This window comes from Mus caroli, unplaced genomic scaffold, assembly GCF_978045245.1.
Source record: "Mus caroli unplaced genomic scaffold, Mus_caroli_1 scaffold_6, whole genome shotgun sequence".
Taxonomy (NCBI): domain Eukaryota; kingdom Metazoa; phylum Chordata; class Mammalia; order Rodentia; family Muridae; genus Mus; species Mus caroli.
Window position 1 is genome coordinate 41,787,980 of NW_028227261.1, and position 19,819 is coordinate 41,807,798.

General features: G+C 49.6%; 2 protein-coding genes and 1 long non-coding RNA gene across 3 annotated transcripts; 2 read left to right on the forward strand and 1 right to left on the reverse strand.

The window, feature by feature from the left end:
• Positions 1–952: 952 nt before the first annotated feature.
• On the forward strand, positions 953–1,819 carry Foxe3 (forkhead box E3). The gene has a single exon (XM_021161544.2). It carries the CDS (start codon positions 953–955, stop codon positions 1,817–1,819), a length of 867 nt encoding a protein of 288 aa, XP_021017203.1.
• Positions 1,820–5,893: 4,074 nt separating this feature from the next.
• Positions 5,894–17,169, reverse strand: LOC147004231 (uncharacterized). Its single transcript, XR_015047232.1, has 3 exons — positions 16,844–17,169; positions 10,389–10,509; positions 5,894–6,277 (listed from the first exon to the last, which is right to left on the reverse strand). It is a non-coding gene; the product is annotated as an uncharacterized LOC147004231 (long non-coding RNA).
• A 490-nt stretch (positions 17,170–17,659) lies between these two features.
• On the forward strand, positions 17,660–19,173 carry Foxd2 (forkhead box D2). Its single transcript, XM_021161522.2, has one exon. It carries the CDS (start codon positions 17,660–17,662, stop codon positions 19,142–19,144), a length of 1,485 nt encoding a protein of 494 aa, XP_021017181.1. The 3' UTR covers positions 19,145–19,173.
• The last annotated feature ends 646 nt before the right edge of the window (positions 19,174–19,819 follow it).

A 19,819-nucleotide genomic window follows, 5' to 3' on the forward strand; every position in this document is an offset into this window, starting at 1 on the left:
AAGTGCCTCTGGGACTTGTCACAGTAAGATCTTCTCTTGTCTCTGTGCTCCTTGCTCTGCCTCTACTTCCCTTGATCTTGTCAGTCTGCCTGCTTTTAAGAACAAGGCTTCTCACCCTTCGGCTCTCTCTGTGTGGTGGTGGGGCATTTTAACAAAAACTCTCCCCTCTCTCCACCCAATGATAGTGTCTACATCAGAAAACAGTTCGCTCAGCCCTGCCTTCAGTGGAAGCATGTGTGTGTGTGTGTGGGGTATGCACCTTTGGGGGGGGGGGAAGCAGGTGGAGTTATGTATGTTTGAAACAAGTTTCCCTGGAGTCAGGGATGGATAAGGATGAAGGGGGGTGGAGCAGGGAAAGGAGTTAGGGCTTCTAAACATCTTCCCCTGCAACAAAGGCAGCCTGGTTCTGCGCTGTCTTCCATCATCTTCACTCTGGTTCTCTGCTGTCCAAAGGAGCCTGATGCCTCCCTGAACAGCTACATAGGATGCCTGAGGCTAGCAAAGACTGCTGGAGCGGGAACTAGAAGCATGGGGAAGGTTAAGGGGGATCTGACCTCTACAAGGCACAAAATGGGGAGAGGGCAGTAGTGTGTGCTGAATGGGTGTATTTGTGATTGGGGTTGACCCAAAGGGGCGGGGGAGGGGGCGTAATGGGAGCAGTACGACCAAACACCACGGGATGGGGATGGAGCCCAGAGACTGACTCAGGGATGAGGGAGGGTCTGAAAAAAATTGACCCAGAGGGACTAGACCAAGGGAGGGGGAGAAACAGAGGTGGGCTGCCAGCCCTGGAAGGGGGCTGGGAAAGCAAATTAGAGGGCAGGTCAGGGCCCTCTCCTCGGGAGGTGGGAGTGTGTGTCCATATAAGGCGAACCTGCGACCCCCCGCTCTCCGGGGCGCGAGCAGGGACTCCGCATCCCTAGGAACCCCCCCCCCCCCCACACACACACACATGGATGCGCACGTCGCTTTCTCGGGCTTCCCGGCCTTGCCCTCGCTCTCGCCATCCGGGCCACAGCCGCCGACCCTGGCGGGAGCCGAACCGAGGCGCGAACCGGAGGAAGTGGTGGGCGGTGGGGACGTCGAGCCCACGGCTGTGCCCGGCCCGGGGAGGCGACGCCGGCGGCCACTACAGCGTGGGAAGCCGCCCTACTCGTACATCGCGCTCATTGCCATGGCCCTGGCGCACGCTCCGGGCCGCCGTCTAACGCTGGCAGCCATCTACCGCTTCATCACCGAGCGCTTCGCCTTCTACCGCGACAGCCCGCGCAAGTGGCAGAACAGCATCCGCCACAACCTCACCCTCAACGACTGTTTCGTCAAGGTGCCGCGCGAGCCGGGCAATCCGGGCAAGGGCAACTACTGGACGCTCGATCCCGCGGCCGCTGACATGTTCGACAACGGTAGCTTCCTGCGGCGCCGCAAGCGCTTCAAGCGCGCTGAGCTACCCGCACCGCCGCCGCCGCCGCCGCCCTTCCCCTATGCGCCCTTCCCGCCCCCGCCGGCACCCGCGTCCGCTCCGCCCGCGCGCCTCTTCCGCCTGGACAGCCTGCTGGGCTTGCAGCCTGAGCCTCCGGGACCCGTGGCGCCCGAGCCGCCTTGCTGCGCCGCGCCCGACGCCGCCTTCCCGCCCTGCCCCGCCGCAGCCTCGCCGCCGCTCTACTCGCCAGCGTCCGAGCGCCTGGGGTTACCGGCGCCGCTGTCCGCCGAGCCTCTCCTGGCCTTGGCGGGATCGGCCAGCGCGCTCGGGCCGATCGGAGCCGGGGAAGCCTACCTGAGACAGCCGGGCTTCGCGCCAGGGCTGGAGCGCTACCTGTGAGGCGCCCTCCGTTGCGGGAGCGCCTGGCGGAGCCTTCTGCCTGTCCTGCGCTGGAGCAGTGCGAGCTTGTCCGTGGTACCCGCCCGCCCGCAGCGTGGCGCAATTCGCTGGGTCCCCGAGCCTTGCTTGGGGTTAAGCCTTCCCTGCCCTCCTCCATCCCTGGGGAGACCCTGACTGTCTCACCACCAGACTGAAGCGCCCTCTCAATTTGAGGTCTTTCCTCCCTTTACTTGTGCTCCCCACATAAGCACCCTTGCACTGCCAAATCCGGTGCTTTGGAACTCCAGCCCCAGCCCCAAATGTCCCCGTGAGTTCCAGACTGTGGAAACTTTTCGTTCCAAGGCACCTCCTCCATCTCTGATGTTTTGCCAATACATCAGAGGTCAGACTCCTAGGTTCATTACTTCTACCCCATCTTCCTCCATTTACCGATAAGTTTGGCAAATTTGTTCCCTGCCCTAGCTTTATCCGTCTGTGCTTGTTTTCTTACCGAGCCCCCCACCCCCCACCCCCAAGACTCACCTGACAGAACTTATCTGTTTATGGTTATTTTTCAATCAAAGCTGGTTTAATTAAAACAAAAACAAAGAAACCTTTTTCTGGGTTTGTTGTGTTGGCTGGGAACTTGGGAGTTGCTGGGAAGGATGGTGGGTGACATTTGCCTCACTGGGATTCCATGTGGGATGACTCTCCTTCTGAGTCATTAGGCAGATTCTCCTGAAGTAGCACCAAGGAGTGATTCCACACAGTAGGCCTGGTCAAAATCTGCCACCTGCATCTCATAGATGGTAGAGATGAAATGGGGTATGGGAGGCTGAGTGCATTTAGAAAGCAGGTTGCCTGGCCCTTGAGACCATTTTCGTACTTGGTACCACAGTATAAGGAAGTACATTAATTAGCATTAATCCACTCATCGCCTCTCAGCAAAGAGAAATGTCCATTCCTCAAAAGGAGGTCCACAGAACCTTATCATTTGGATCCTTGCTAGAAACGCAGGATTTCAGGCTCCAGCACAGACTCATCAGACTCAGCATCTTAACAGAATCCTCGCATGGATGGAGGAGAAGCAATTGGCTCAAGTTGGGAGAGCTCAGCCTAAAAGATAAAGCTCCCTGCTCTAAGGGATGAGGCTAAGTCACAGGCCACTTTCCAGTCTGGCCTTCATTTTGTGTCCCTTGCTAGATTATGAGAGGGGCAGTAGCGTTGACTGAATTGATTCATGATATGCCCAGTACCAAGGACAGGGCAGCAACATCACTGCCCCAGGACTTAGCCTGTGACCTCGTGTGTCTTTGGTACTAATCCATAAAGCTGAGCTTCCCCAAGATTCCGGCTCCAGCTCCAGGGCTCCCAGTCTCCATGATCTTAACTTGGTGTAGGGAAGGGCAGAGGAGAGGATAACAGTCATGTTAAACGCCCAAGTGTCTAATGGATGTGCCTGGTGTTCTTCTCCTAGATAGCAGTGTTTGAGGCATCAGGGAGGCAATGGAAGTTGAAGGTGGACAAGGAACAGCTCAGAGGAGAAAGGTGTGGGGGAATCTGAGAAGGCAGAAGGCCCTTTTTGGAGGTAGGATGGTGAATCTGCTGACAAGTGCCTTCTCCTATCTGTTAGCTGCTTAGAACAAGGGTCAGATTCACTTTGCCTGGTGCATAGCAGCCCTTAGCATCTGTGGACTGGCTGTCTGAACAACAGAATTGCTTAGTGCCTAATACATTGTCTGCCTTAGTGAATCATGAATAAATGGACAGTATTTTCTTGTCCATCCATCTTTGCCATTCTCAAAGCGACTAGTGGGGGCATAAGAAGGAGAATGAGTTAGAGATGGAGGCAATTTTTCTACTTCTCACTTGAGAAAATGGGTCCACCTGGACCCAGCAGGCAGCAGGAAATCCAGACTATGTTCTCTGGGAAGGGAGCCACAAAGACCAAAATGCAAATTTTCTTCTGCTTCAAATGGTGTGGCTGCCCAGCTTCCTGCCTCCTAGCATCTGTACACAAATATCTTCTCAATTCAGAACATTCCCAGGGAAGGGAAGAACCCACTTGCCAGCCTGAAGACCAAAGCACGTCCTCTGCTCTCAATTCATTCTTGTTGCCACAACTAGACATCTCAGTCTCCAGGATTTGAGGGCATTCTGGGAAATGTTAGCAAGATCAGTGTAGATCTGGAAACCCAAACTTATTTTCAGTTTCTTTTTCCTTTCCTTTTTTTCTGTTCTGTTTGTTTGAGACAGGGTCTTTATTCAACAGCATCAAGCATATGCTGTGCCCAACAGAGATACAAATAAGAAAACTTGTTTATGTCTCCAGGGAGTTTATAGTCTGTAAAGCCATAGGTCAAGTAATGCCCTAACTATTTTGACATTTTGGCAGATGTTGGAAAACTAGAATGTAACCCAGCTCTCCCATTTAATAGCCCTGGAGATGGGCTGGAGAGATGGCTCATCAGTCAAGATGATTGCTGTGCAAGCATGTGGACCTGAGCTGTGATCACCAGCATTTGGTTGGCTTATATGTGTCACCCCAGCACTATGAGGCAGACAGGTAGATCCTGTGGCCTCACTGTTCAATCAGTCTAGTAGAAACTGGAGCTATGTTTTTACTGAGAAACCTTGTCTGAATAAGGTAGATGGACCTGGAGAGATGGCTTAATGACTAAGAGCACTGACTGTCTTTCCAGAAAATTCAGGTCCAATTCTAAGCACCAATGTGGTGGCTCACAACTGTCTTTAAGTTCAGTTCAAAGGGCATCTGATGCCCTCTTCTGGCTTCGTTGGGTACCAGGCATGTACATGGTACACAGACATGCATACAGGCAAAACACTCATACAGGTAAGTTAAAAGAAAAACCATTAGAAGTTGGAGCTAGAGAAATGGCTCACCAATCATGAACACTCTGCTCTTGGACAGGACCTGGATTCTGTTCCCAGCATTCATGTGTTACACAGTTGTCTCTACTTCAATTCCAGGGATCTGATGTCCTATTCTAACTTTTTTTTTTTTTGGCACAAGAAATGCAAGTGGTATGCTTATATACATGCACACATATAAAAATTAAAATTTATTTATTTATTTATTTATTTATTTATTTATTTATTTATTTATTTTATATGAGTACACTGTCTCTGTCTTCAGACACACCAGAAGAAGGCATCTGATCCCATTACAGATGGCTGTGAGTCACCATGTGGTTTCTGGGAATTGAACTCAAGACCTCTGATGAGCAGTCAGTGCTCCCAACTACTGAGCCATCTCTTCAGCCCTCAAAAATATTTAAAAAAGAAAGGAAGAAAGAAAATCAAAAGTCATTTTAATCTGAAGGCACATTTTAATGTTTATTTTGTTGGTACTAGGGACTGCCCATCCTAGTCAAACACTGTACAGCTAAGCTACATGTGAAGTTCTTTAAGTTTTTGTTCAATTGAAATAAGTCCATGTTACTAGTCAAATAGCAATCAAAAGCTCATGATTGATACCTTGCACTGCTCCTCGGAGTTCTGCATCTGCAAGCATCAGCTCCTATGCAGTTCTCCAAGTACAGTTCTCATTTGCTTATTTTGGAATATATTTCCATGTTTATATTCTTCTCTCATGAAACAGTAGTGGGTGAGGTGTTTTTGTCTTTTTTCTTTCTCTCTCTTTCTCTCTCTCTCTTTCTTTTTCTTTCTCTCTCCCTTTCTCTCTCCCTTTCTTTCTTTCTTTCTTTCTTTCTTTCTTTCTTTCTTTCTTTCTTTCTTTCTTTCTTTCTTTCTTTCTTTCTTTCTTTCTTTTGCTTTGCTTTGCAATGCTGGAGATCAAACCCATGCCATGAACATGCCAATCAAGTGCTCTGTCACTAAAAAAAAAAACAAACCCCAAAAACCAAAAACAAAACTGCACCCTCAGCTCTAATGATTAACTGTCTACCATGGCACCTGATTATTTACCTCTGAAATCTTCTCCTCTTCCCATTGCCACCCAAAATCACTAACTTTAGGTTAAATTCGTTTTTATAATAACATTTACATTATTACTTTGTATACTGTATGCATTTTATTATCTGATAAATCATGAGTATACAGTGCTCCTGACTTTTGTGTGTTCCATTTTAAAATTTTTCCTGTCCCTAACTATGTCTTTTTGCTTTCATTTGCTCAGCTTCTATCTACTGCTAAAATTTCCCTCTCTTTCCAACAGTACAATTTTTCAAAAGAGCAAATGTATAAGGAAATTCAGCACTGTTTTTGCTGCATGTCTGCCTCCTGGGGACAGCTCTCCCAGCTTTCTCTGTCCTCTGGCTCCAGTCTGGTCTGGTGGTTCTCCACGTCTGCTGTACAGATGTCACTCTGGAATTTCTCTCACCATCCCTTCATCTCGGTCCTGTGTTACGCCTTCTGCTTCCTGGATTCTATATCTTCCTTTTTCTTTTGTTTATTTCCTTGTTCCAGTAGAGATAAATTGTTTTGGAAACTACACATCTGAAATTAAGATGATTATTTTAACATGAGAAGCTAAATATGCACTTTGACAGTGAAATAGTTGAGTCAAAGCTTTGTTTCTGTAGACTTTCATTGCGGGAGGGCATAGGGAAAGAGAGAATGGGAGGAGCTTTCTCAATTTAGTATATGTTACCTCCTGGCAAGCTGGGAAGGTGTCACAGCACACGAGTAAGTGTTTGGCTAAGAAGATGAACTATTGAGAATTATATATTTTTTTAAAAACGATTTATTTATTTTATATATTTGAGTTAACTGTCAATGTCTTCAGACACACTAGAGGAGGGCATTGGATCCTATTACAGATGGTTGTGAGCCACCATGTGGCTGTTGGGAATTGAACTCAGGACCTCTGGAAGAGCAGTCAGTGCTCTTAACTGCTATGCCAGCTCTCTATCCAGAGAATTCTTTGTTGTTATTATTACTATTCCTACTATTATTGCTGTGTTAGAATTGCAGCTTGCATTTGGACAGACCACACCAGGCCAATACAGTTCCACATGGGAGGTTTATTGTGGGGAAGGGGGCAAAGGTAGCAACAAAGACAAAGGGGAAACAGAGAGAGCAGAACTCAGAAGGGTCTGCCTTTTATTTGGGTTGTGACTAATAGCTTGCAGGTAAAGGTGGGAGGTGAGCTAAGTGGATTCTGGGAATGTATGGTGATTGCCATGGCAACATGTGGGTGTGTCCCTGTCTCCTGTGAGTGGTGTTCCTGATACCAATAATAATAATAATAATTATTATGATTATTTTGTGTGTGTGATATGTGTGCTCTTGTGTGTGTACCATGAATATGTGCATAAGCCTTGGCATGCATGTGTACATCAGAGGAAGATTTTTTTGGAAGTCAATTTCTCCTTCCATATTAGGTTCTGGGGATCAGGCAGGTCATCAGGTTCGTGTGGTAAGCCCCTTACACACTGACCCATGTCGTTCATTTGAGAAGGAGCTTGGAGGAAAGGTATTCAAACAGAGATGACTCCTGACATAGGACATGGGATGTGGGGAAGGGTGGCTTTGGACTTTAGGAAGGTGCTAAGCTAGTTTGAGGGCCTGTAGATCCAGCTCAAGAAGAAAGCCAACATTATGTAACTTGGATGTACCTAGGAAAGAATAATGAACAAAATGGAGAGCCTTTTATTGGTGTGACTGGGTTATATAAGTTCATGTGAAGTATCTCTCTGAGAGATGCTAATAGTATAGGGACGGGGAGGATTTTGCAAGATACAGGGGTTAATATATTATACTTTTAAATGAAAATGCAACGGAAACTATTTAAATAAATAATTCTTAGGCTAGAAGAGAGTTAATATCACAGACTGCTTATAAATATAAAAATTGAAAACCATACATTTAAAAATACAGACTTTTAAATCTGTGAGATGTTATCAAACTTGTGCTCAGAAGAATCTTTGTAGTCACAAGCTATGTAAATGGTGTTCAAGGAGACCTGAGATGAATCAGGGAGACCACTTAAAGGGATATTGCAGAAAACAATGTTTCTCGGAGGAGGAGAAAAGCAGATGTACAAAGTCACAGAAAGAACCAACCAATGACTAAGGTCTAGAGTGACTGAATTGTGTGTGTGTGTGGGTGCTAGGCTCTGTAGATCTATGAGCACAGAAGAAAAAGACCCTTCCAAGTCAGTTCCTCAACTGCTCCCACCGAGGGCACCTAGGCTGGTTACCCGTAAATGCAAACTATCAAGAAAACCATTTCAGGGCTGTAGAGATGGCTCAGTGGTTAAGAGCACTGCTTGCTCTTCCAGAGGTCCTGAGCTCACAACCATCTGTAATTGACCTGATGTTGTCTTCTAACATGGGGGTGTACAAGAAGACATAGCACACATATAAACAAACAAACAAACAAACAAATAAATCTTAAAAACTATTTTCTAGAGATATAAATCGTTCCAAAATACAGAAGAAACAGATGCTATTCCAATTCAGTCTACTTTATGAGATTATGAAAGCCTAATAAAGTTGGGTGAGGTGGCACATGCCTTTAATCCCATCAAAGACAGGTGGAGCTCTATGAGTTCAAGGCTAGCTTGGTTTACATAGTGAGTCTTAGGCCAGCCAAAGCTATACAGAGAAATCCTGTCTCAGTGAGAGAGGAGAAGGGAGAGGGAGAGGGAGAGAGAGAGGAGAAAAGGGAACAAAACATCTTTTTTGTTTTTTGTTTGTTTGTTGTTTGTTTTCAAGACAGGGTTTCTCTGTATAGCTCTGGCTGTCCTGGAACTCACTCTGTAGACCAGGCTGGCCTTGAACTCAGAAATCTACCTGCCTCTGCCTCCCAAGTGCTGGGATTAAAGGCATGCGCCACCACTGCCCGGCAAAACAAAATTTCTAACAAAAAATCAGATAAACCCAAAGATATGGTCGCATATAAAAGATACAAAATGCCCACAACAAAAATACCAGAAAATTCAATTCGAATTATTTCTCTCCTTTTATTTTCTTTTCTTTAGTTTTCATTTTATTTTTAGTGTGTGTGTGTGTGTGTGTGTGTGTGTGTGTGTGTGAGAGAGAGAGAGAGAGAGAGAGAGAGAGAGAATATGAGTGCGGATGCCCAAAGAGTTGAGTGGAGCCAGAGATACAAGGTGTTTGTGAGGGTTCTGGGAATCAAAACCAGGTTCTGCAGAAGATCAGGAAATGCTTTTACCCAGCGAGCCATCTCTCCAGCCTCTAGCTTCCTTTTATAAGTGCTATAAATCATACCATTTACAAAATATGCAATTGAAATTTCTAGAAGTTAATTCATTTACCCAGATCAAGCTACATAGTGACTGGCAGGTTCAAGACTTGGCTCCAGGTCTGCTTAACTTCAAAGCCAATCTCCTGCCTCCAAGAAAGAACTGAGTGGACGTGAAAGTTTGGATGGAAGGCCCCAGCCACCAATAACAAGCTTGGTTCACCCAGAGTCCTCACCCTGGTACCCAGCCCCAGTTTGGATATTGGAAGGTGTCATTTCAAGCCAAGTGACAGGTTTTAGATTTCTCTTTTCTTGACTCATTTTCAATTTCCTCTCCCCTCTGTCTAGGTTGCCTCCTCTGATTGTCTCTTTCCTCTTCCCCAACTCTGTGGGGACAACAGTGCCACCTTTTGGCCATGCTGTATGCACTTATTTGAAGCAAATGAAGGGAATCCAATGGGGAAATCATTGGAGTGAAGCCAGGATTCTCTTGGATGACATACTAGCCTGGGGAGGACCAGGTCCTTGTTCCAGTCAGAAACCCACTTGTTTGGTATGGAATAGGAAGTTGGCCGTAGTTCCCACGTTCTCTGAGAATCCCTCCCAGATCTCCAATTTCCTCTCTACTTCCTCTCGGCAGTGCCTGGCAGCTGCCCCACTGTAAAGGAAGGAGGAAGGAGGTTGGGAAGTGTAGTTTTAGGTGTAGAGAGATGCCTTACACTGTAAGAGGAAAACTGAGCAACAGGTGTGAGGCTGAGGCAGAAGACATGAGGTCTAGTCCCAGGCCTAATCCCCAGCCAAAAGCCTTTCCCTTTCTATGGATTTCATAGCAATTCTTAATTTCCCTAAACTCTTAGATTGAGCCAGGCCCTGTACTCCTCCACAATGAGACCTCAGAGACAAATCAAATAGCATTTCAACTTACAGACTTTGGAAGACAGTCATACAATGTGCTTTATACAATGGGGAAGCTGTGAGGAAACCTGGTCACAAGACTCTACCTTGGCCTTAGCCTAAACCTCCTATAAAAACAGGGAGAATGTATCTAGTTCTTTCTGCCATGGCATGATGACCTCTGTAACTGGCAGGTGAGTGTTTTCTGACCTATATCAAACAAAATAGGGGCTGATGATAGAGCTCACTGGTAAAAGCACTTGCCACCAAATCTGATGACCTGAATTCAATCCCTGGGATCCTTGTGTTAGAAAGAGAGAACCAACTCCTAAAAAACATGGCTCCTGTCTTTTCTGCTCTACTGTCTTTCTCATGAGGCAGCCTGAGGGGGGCATGTTAAGGCTTTGGCCTGGGCTACCTCTCTTCTTCAAGGGTTGAGGAGAATAAAGGGAAAAATGCCTGGGTCCTACTTGAGGAAAGCAGCCCCCCCCCCATGAGCAGTCACCATTTCTGAGATGGGAGGGACTCGGATGACTAAGGCTTCCTGGAGAAGCTTGGCTCTGCAGCTGACAGCTGTTCTGGTTCCTATGAAGCCTTCTCTTCCTCCATCCATTGGAATCTTTAGCCTAGAAAATTGAATGGAAAAAAAGAGAGACAACTTTCAATGTAGTTGAGACCAAGAGAAGAAAGAGCTAAAGACAGAGGGAAAGGAACAGAACAGGAAGGAAACAGAAGATTTCCAGTCTAGAAATGCCTGTTTCCCTTCCTGATGTCATTGGACAGTCACTGTCACCCACTAGACCTAGCTATCAATGTGCTGTCTTCAAGACACACAGTCAACCAACTATATTGTCAGGTTGAAGTCGCATGGAAAATGTCCAGCACTCACTCATGGATTTATTATTCTTATGCTCTGCACATAAGCCTCATTTATTAACATGATCCAATTATCCCCTTTAAATTGTTTTATTTTGTTGCCAGATATGTAATATATTCATGTGCCTTTAAAAGGCATCCCATGGAAAGTCTTCCTTGAGGCTAGGGAGATGCTCGGTGGGGAGAGTGCTTGCCAGGTATTTTTTTATACACACAAACCAATGCACATATGTATCATCCTCAAAGGAAACAAAATCCACCACAGCTAGGGTTGATGGCATATGCCTTTAATCTCAGCACCCCAGATGCAGAAGCAAGTGGATCTTTGTGAGGCTAGCCTGATCTACATAGCAAGCTATAAGACAGTTAGGACCACATAGAAAGATCCTGTCTTAAAAATGAAACAAACAAGCAAGCAAAACCTACCACAATTGGAGATTCAAATGTTACTACAGTCCCATAATCCCTTTCACGAAACAATGTATCTTGGAGCTCCTTTGAGACTAAAGCATGGGCTTCCTTATTCTGTTGTACACTTCACACTCTTCTGTTCTAGGGACTGTAGTCATTTGTTTACTCCACACCCCCATCTTCTCACTGATGGGCATTTATATTGTTTCTAGCCCTTTCAATCAGTGCCACAAGGAGACCTTGCATGTACTTCACACCCATGTGCAGGCACATAAGCAGGAAATAGAAGTAAATTTCCACTCATCTCCTGCTAGGAGATCACACTCCTATATACTTGGTCTTTGGATAACTACTTCTTTTTATTTCTCAGAAGGACCCTTCTTGACTGACCATGTACAGAGTTTTTCAAACTTCTCAGGAGTCTCTGAGATGACTAGCTAGAAATTTCTTTGGTCCTAGTCCAAAACCCAGCTTTCTATTTTACAAGCAAGAAAATGGAGACCTTAGAGATTGTTATCTGAGAGTTATAGGAGGAGTGTGATTCAATGATTCAAGCCCTTCCTGCTTTGCCTGGAGGCCACTAAGACACTTATTCAGGGACTGTCTAGTCTCTTCTTCAGTGATGGGGAGCTCACACCCACCACAGTAGACACTGAGACACAGCATAACTTCCTTGTCTGTTCTCCTTATGGTCCCATTCTGGAGCAGTGAGCCCCCTCTCCAGTTCCCTCTTTATTTCCTCTTTCCTGAGCCCAAAACCCCCTTTCCAATTCCCCATCAGAATGACCCCTTCCACACATTACATGCTTTTCCTTCAGGGGAGACAACGAGAATACTGCCCTGGGAAATGTGGTATTACATTTCCAGTTCCCACTTCTACTGCATATCTGCTGTGTGACTCTCAGGAAATGCATTCATCTCTGTGTTTCCATTTCCCCACGTGAGAAATGAGCTTTGAAAAATCTATAGTCCATAGGGAAATTCAGAGCATGACACATTCTGTCACAGACGGCTAGAGAAGGACCCATCAACGTTGCTGAGGATGCTGAACGTTATTAATCTCTAAATGCACTGTGGATACAGGTCCTTAGAATCCAGCTTACCATGGGGTTTTCCACCCACAGAGAAATAAAGTTAGCTGCTCTCTTCACCTCTGAAAAAACACATCACTTTGGGAGCATATGGGATTATTTTTTAGCACTCTCTTTTTCTTTAGTAAGTACATGTGACCTCACAATAATAAACACATTAACGATTCAAAAAAGAAAGGAAAAGTCGCTGTACAGTTTTAGACCTCAATCTTCCCTTATAAAGACAGGAGGGAGGGAAGGAGGATGGAAGGGAGGGAGGGGAGAGAGAGAACCCAAACAACACCAACACCAACACCAACACCAACACACATACACCCCTAGCATGGTTCACAAAGGGTGGATGTGGATTAACCGGTGGGGCAGAAAGCAGGTGTATTCCATAGTCGTGAGCAGAGCAGGAGTTGTCTAGTTAGGTTTTGAGAAGCTCAGAGCAGAAAGAGGGAGGACGGGCTTGACTTGGGAAGGCTTCTCTGAGGAGGTTTCAGAGGGAAAGGCAGCCAAGATGAGCGAAAAGAGAAGAGTGGAGGCTTACGTTTCTAGATGAGTGCCAAAGCAGTGTGGGGTGGGAAGATGGCAGTTTAGACTCAACCAAGTGTGTTGTTCCTGGCTTTTCGTGGATGCGACGGTCCTCCAGAGGTCGCTGTTCTCCAGGAATCCACCCATTGCCTCTGAGCAGCTAGGCCAGGGCTCTGGCTGGTCCCTCATTCAGCTTCCTCGGCTCCGCATGTACTCCACCAGCCTGGGCGTTCTGCAGCATTTCTTTGCCCATTCGAGGATCTACTACTTCACCAATCATTTGGAAAAGTGAAATGTAACAATGCACTGGGGAACTTAGTCCTTAAGACTAGGCACAGTTCCCTTCTGCCCTACCCCAATTTAGGGTACTAGAAGAGCGGTCCATTCCCAGAGTGCCTCTGTTCTAGACGCAATGTGAGATTGGTATGAAGGAGGTCGCGGCCCGTGCCCACCAGGTTCTATGGCAGCATCTCTCCGCACTCTTCTGTCTCCCGACTTTCATCTCTCTTCCGGATCTGCACGCTAGCACACAGCCTTTCCCTTTGAGGTCAAGCTGCAAGTCCCACACCAGGTCCCTGCTCCAGTAGATTTGAACAGCCAGCATTCCAGGGAAGTTTCAGGTCACCGGGACCCAGTGAACATCAAGTGAGATCGGTAGTGGAAATCTGTAAGAGGTCTGCCACTCTGTGGCATTCTTGACCACGATGAGCAAGTTAAACGAGGGAAAAGATACATACTAAGACAAACAAACAGACCCTCGGACCTAGGGCCCATAGAACCCACCAGGGAAAGTGTAGAATTGGAGCACACATTTCAAGCACACCTGCAATTGTCCCCCACTTATTGGCTCTGCCGAACCTCAGCTTTCTTGAAAAGTTTGGCCTAATCCAGTCGCTTTGAGCTCTTCGGTTTGAGCTCTTCTGAGCTCTTCGGATACGTTAAGCAGGCGCCTTCGCTCCGCGGTTTGGGGGTGGTGCTGTTTTTACCCTCTCTTGAGCTTGCAACCCTCTTCCCACGACCGACCGACCGCGATTCGGGATCCGTAGCTTATTCTGGTCCCAACCGCCGCCGCTGTAAGCAAACCTCCCACTACTTTGTCTGTGGATGGAGGGGTCCTTGGCCAGGAGTGGTGGAACCAGAGGAAAAGGGTTTCGTCCTAGCTGTGGGATAGAGCAGCGGCGGCTGGGGTTGGGCTGCTGAAATCATGATGCACTCACTGGAATCTCAGCTATCTTTCATCTCTGTGTCTAGGGTCCCGGCCATCTTAAGTCCATCTTTGCGGGACAGGATCTTGAGTCTCTGCCTCCAAATTCAGTTAAGAGAAACTTAGATTCCAAAGCAGGTTTAGAGATGGGAGTTGTAGCTGCTGTTTTTTAGATCTCAAAACGGGGCTGTAGTCTCTTGGAGAGAGGGAGGGGGCTAACATAGGCTCTGCAGCTTTCCCCAAGGTTAGCCGGTTGTAATTGTAATTGTAAAAGAGCATGGACATGGTACACCCTGTTTAGTTCCTGCCTCTTTTCACAGGCTAGTAGTGCCTGGAGCGGGCCAGGGTGCTTGATCTTCAAGCTCCAAACTCTTAAGACTGCAGACTATGTTCTACGGAGTCTAGAGACAAACTTGCCCGTCAGCAGCTCAACTTTAGCAGTTTCGCCACTGACTTAATTATATCCATACTATCTCAGGAGGGCTTTTCTTTTCCAGATCCACAAAATGGCTTCTCCATGGGGCTCTTAAGAGAAGCTGGAGAGGTAGATGGTTTAGAAGCCAGTGGGAACCACATATACTTCGCAATGAACACAACTCCTGGCCAGTTATAAAAAACATTTTGTAATGAAAGATCCTGCAACAGACACACCATCTCCTCAGGAGTATGTTCTACTCTCAATTGTTCCAGGCTGCTCAATCTGGGTGGCTAAGCAGTGAGACAGATGGAGGCTTCTGGGGCTTAACCAAAGACCACCTGCCCCTAGGCAAGGTGGGTCCTGGAAAGCAATTATTTGGATAAAGAGAAGATTTCTGGGGTGGGTGGGCTATAAGGTAGAGCACCTCAAAAATCTGGCAAGCAATATCCTGCCCTGGCCCTTTCTTTCCATTCTTGTTAGTGCTAAGTTTGGATGATTCTTTAAGGAGGTGCCCCACGACTGCACTGAAGAATAGAAGCTGGGGGTTCTTAGACAGCTTTTCCCAGCTAGAGTTTCAGTCTCAGTGAATGGGTGGCAGGACAAGAGTGTAGCGGCTGGCAGCAAGAGCTGGTAGCCCTAAAGGAGATCTGAGAAACAAATGCTTTAGCCAGCCCTACCCTGAAGCTGAACATGTAGCTGGAGTCTGAAATATCAGGAGGGCACTGGAAAAGTAAAAGATTATTCATGGGTTTGCCAATTTCGAAGTCAAGGTGAAACAGATTAGATGATGCCCAATGCTAGTTTTCTCTTTACTTATTGGGATGCTGGCAGAGACGAGCTGGGGAGGAGTAAGGATGTGGTTGGTGGTGTGGAGTATCTGAGTGGAATCTCATGGGAGAGGGGTACTCCATTAAGCAAAGCAAACGAAGTATGCAAGTTGTTGCCAGAACATTCCACTTCCAGGGCCACTAGTCTGTTCAATTTACTGTCCCTGTTTTGAGTGCTGGGCCTATTCCTTTCCCCAGGGATACTTGGTTTATGCAGACCCAGCACACTAAGTGATCCCCTTGTTCAGAGGTTCCAGAGGGGGCTTGGAGAATCCCTGCCTTCATCAATGAAGGTTGCAGTTAGATAAAGGGGTTCACCCATCCTTACACGTATTTTTCTTACATTCAGCAAATTTACTCCTCACAGCCTTACTCCCAGTTTATCCTCCACACACCCTCCATGCGTGCATGCATGTGTGTGTGTGTGTGTGTGTGCGCGCACACACACACACACACACACACACACACATTTCAGCACATGGTTTAGAGATGTTACTGTAGATGGTACTACAAGGTGGGAGACCACATTTTCCCTGACCACCTTCCCTCCCAGAGAATAGGGCACCTAGAGTCTACGCAATCAGTGGCCTGCGATGGCTACCTTTACGTATTGGTCACATGGTAAATTCATCTTACTTTATTTACTTACTTGATTCTGAGTCAGGGTCTCATCTGTAGCTCAGACTGGCCTAGAACTTGAAGCAAACCTCTTGCCTCAGCATTCTGAATGCTGAAGTTACTTATGTAAGGGCTTACCATCATGTCAGGCTTGAGGTAGGTGTTTTAAATAGAGGAAGAGTCAGGCAAAAAGGTTAAAATTAGCCAGGTGAGACAGCTGGAAATTGGTGAAACCAAAATTGGGATCCCTTCAGTTTAAGTCCCCCGGCTCTGCTCTTAATCCTGCGGTGCACACCAGGAAAGTAGGACCCTGAAAGGAAGTTACCTAAGGAGGGTCACAGAGCGCTGGGACTATGGTGCACAGCAGGTTTTGAGGCCCCCTATGCTGGAGCCTTGGCCACTGTGAGGCGCTGTTGAGGTAACAGTCAGCCTCTGTCCAGTTCTTACCTTCTCCCAATCCCTTCCAGCCCCAAGAGGTTGAAATGGGCTCAGTATAAACCTGAGCAACTTGTTTCTGGGTCCTAGAGGAAGAATAGGGAAGAGGGATTAAGATGGGCAAAAATCTGGCTAGCAGAAAAAGCATACTGGACCAACCTTCTGTGGAGAAAGTCCCCAGATAAAAAGGCAACACTGGCCCAGGGTTGAGGTTAAGTTTCTTCGGGGGACGTCTCCGTGAGAGTTCTGTTGTAAGACTCTCTAAATCCGGAAATTAAGAGCGGGATTGTTACACTTAGGAACAAACATCCAGGATAACTCAGTTTCCGCAGGATATGCACGGGGGTCAAGAGAGACAATTACAAAGATTAAGATGCTGAGACAAAAAAAAAAAAAAAAAATCAATCCTGCAAACCCAAGCTAAGGGACCTGTGGGTGTGCAGAGAATGCGGCGAATGCGGAGACGAATCACTAAGAGGAGTGAGAGCAGACGGTCTTCCTGGGGACAGTGGCAGGGCAGGGGCCTTGGAGGGGAAGGAGAGGACCACCGCAGACATTTCTCACCTCTCTGAGTAGGATCTACTGGCGCCCGAGTTTGTTCCTCTGGATCACTCTCCTCACTTGTCGTCCAGAACTCCCTTAGCCTCCAGTAGGTCCTTGTCCGCGGCGTCGGTCTGGCCATCTCGGCTCACTGGCGATCCATCCGCGCTTCGGCCCGGGTGGCCGGGGCGCCGCCTTGGGGAGATGAGGAAAGGAGGTTTGTAGCCACTGCCACCACCAGATGCAGCTGCGCCGGCATGAGCTTTAACTTCCAGTAACTGGGCGCACTGAAGGTGGTGGTGGCTCCAGGGAGCCACGGGGTTGCGGGAGCTGCGAGAAGAAGGATGACCCGCCTCCAGCCAAGCGAGCCTAGCTCCCGCCACCGCGGCAGTTTGTTCCCGCCGGGCCCGGGAGCAGAGGACCTCTGCCCGCCCCCTTCCTTCCCCGCCCCACCCTGCCCAGGGAGCTCCGCCCCGGGCCCACAGTTCTTCCGCCTTAGGCTGCCACCAGGCGGGAGGGACTAATCTCCCGAAGCCCCACTTATGTGTCTAGGGGCCCAGAAGCCCAGATTCGACCGAGTAACGGGCTGCTTTACTGCTCTTCTCCGGTGCCTGGTTTTCGAGTCCCGGGGCAGCACCGGTTGGGTGCGCTCTGCAGGGTGAAAGTCCTAGAGTCTCAACACCAGGGGGCGCTGAGGAGCTAGGGGACATCCCCTCCCTGTCCTCCGCCCCCTCCCCGCCCGCGCGCAAAACACACTGGTCGGAGAGGCAGCACGGCGGAGCCGGAGCCGCGGGCCGAGCGGAGCCGGAGAGCGGCGGAGGAGGCGGCGGCGGCGGCACCATGACCCTGGGCAGCTGCTGTTGCGAGATCATGTCCTCCGAGAGCTCCCCGGCCGCGCTGTCCGAGCCCGACGCAGACATAGACGTGGTGGGCGGCGGCAGCGGTGGGGGGGAGCTCACAGCCCGCTCCGGGCCCCGCGCCCCTCGGGACGTGCTCCCTCACGGCCACGAGCCTCCCCCGGAGGAAGCCGAGGCGGACGTGGCTGAGGACGAGGAAGAGTCGGGAGGTTGCTCTGACTGCGAGCCCCGCGCTCTAGCGCCCCGGGGGGCGGCGGCCGCAGCGGGAAGCCCGGGGCCCGGCGTGCAGGCAGCCCGAGGCGCAACGGGGCCGGGGCCGGGGCCGGGACCCGGGCCGCCGTCGGGGGGCGCGGCGACACGGAGCCCTCTGGTGAAACCACCTTATTCGTACATCGCGCTCATCACCATGGCCATCCTGCAGAGCCCCAAGAAGCGCCTGACGCTGAGCGAGATCTGCGAGTTCATCAGCGGCCGCTTCCCCTACTACCGGGAGAAGTTCCCTGCCTGGCAGAATAGCATTCGCCACAACCTCTCCCTCAACGACTGCTTCGTTAAGATCCCCCGCGAGCCGGGCAACCCGGGCAAGGGCAACTACTGGACGCTCGACCCGGAGTCGGCCGACATGTTCGACAACGGCAGTTTCCTGCGGCGCCGCAAGCGCTTCAAGCGGCAGCCTCTGCCGCCACCGCATCCACACCCGCATCCTCACCCGGAGCTGCTGTTGCGTGGCGGGGCTGCCGCGGCCGGGGACCCTGGCGCCTTCCTCTCGGGCTTCGCCGCTTACGGCGCTTACGGCTATGGCTACGGGCTGGCGCTCCCGGCCTACGGTGCACCTCCACCGGGCCCAGCCCCACACCCGCATCCACACCCGCACGCCTTCGCCTTCGCCGCCACAGCGCCTTGCCAGCTGTCAGTTCCCCCGGGCCGCGCCGCGGCGCCTCCACCCGGACCTCCGACGGCCTCGGTCTTCGCAAGTGCGGCCTCGGCGCCGGCCCCTGCGCCTGCCCCGGGATCTGGCCCAAGCCCCGCAGGGCTGCCTGCCTTCCTAGGCGCAGAGCTGGGTTGCGCCAAGGCTTTCTACCCCGCGTCCTTGAGTCCCCCCGCAGCTGGCACAGCGGCTAGCCTGTCCACTGCACTCCTGCGTCAGGGCCTCAAGACGGACGCCGGCGGTGGTGCGGGTGGCGGGGGCGCGGGGACAGGCCAGAGGCCTTCCTTTTCTATAGACCACATCATGGGCCACGGTGGTGGCGGGGCCGCACCCCCGGGCAGCGGCGACGGTTCTCCAGGATCGCCATTCGCAGCAGCCGCAGGTCCTGGGGGTCAAGCCCAAGTCTTGGCCATGCTGACTGCCCCGGCCCTGACTCCGGTGGCTGGCCATATCCGCCTCTCGCACCCAGGGGACTCACTCCTGTCTTCAGGGCCCTCGTTTGCCAGCAAAGTCGCGGGCCTCAGTGGCTGCCACTTTTGACCGCACCGGGCTCGGGCCAGTTAGGCCCTCACTCCTTAACCTCTCTGGGGAGCTCGGCCGGTCCCAGCGGAATTCAGGGAGTCTATTTATGAAGAGTCTCCAGACCTAGGCCGTCGCGCGTGATCGGGCACTTCAAGCTGCAAGCTCAGAATGTCACTGGCAGTTGGGACGAAGCGGGCTCCCTGGCTTCCCTGGTCTACGCAATAGGTTTAAAGCGGAGACCGCTTTTCTGTTCATAAAGCATCAAAAAGGAGAGCAGGAACCTTCTCTGTGTCTTGCCTTTGCGCCTTTCACAGTCAGAGAATGCTTTGGCAGAGATAAGCCTGTCGGTTGTCGGATCGCGCCAGAATCACCCATGGCTTGAAAAACCCACCGCCCCATTCCTTCCTCAACTTTGAGACCCGCTCATCCAATATTATAATTTAAAGACATCTGTTATCTGCTTTGTGCTTAAGAAAAATTTTCAAAAAAAATTTTTTTGGTTCCTTTTGCTGTTCTTCAAGGAAGCTGGTTTCCTCCAAGCCTAAGGCAGGCTCTTCACACTCGGGAAGCTAAGAGAAGTGAAATGGGGTCTCCACAATCCTTGAAGAAACCGCAGAGCCCATTTCCCCGAGGAAAATGTTTTATCTCTGGTGTTTGGCTGTTTTTTTATTTTTATTTTTTTAAAAAGAAGCC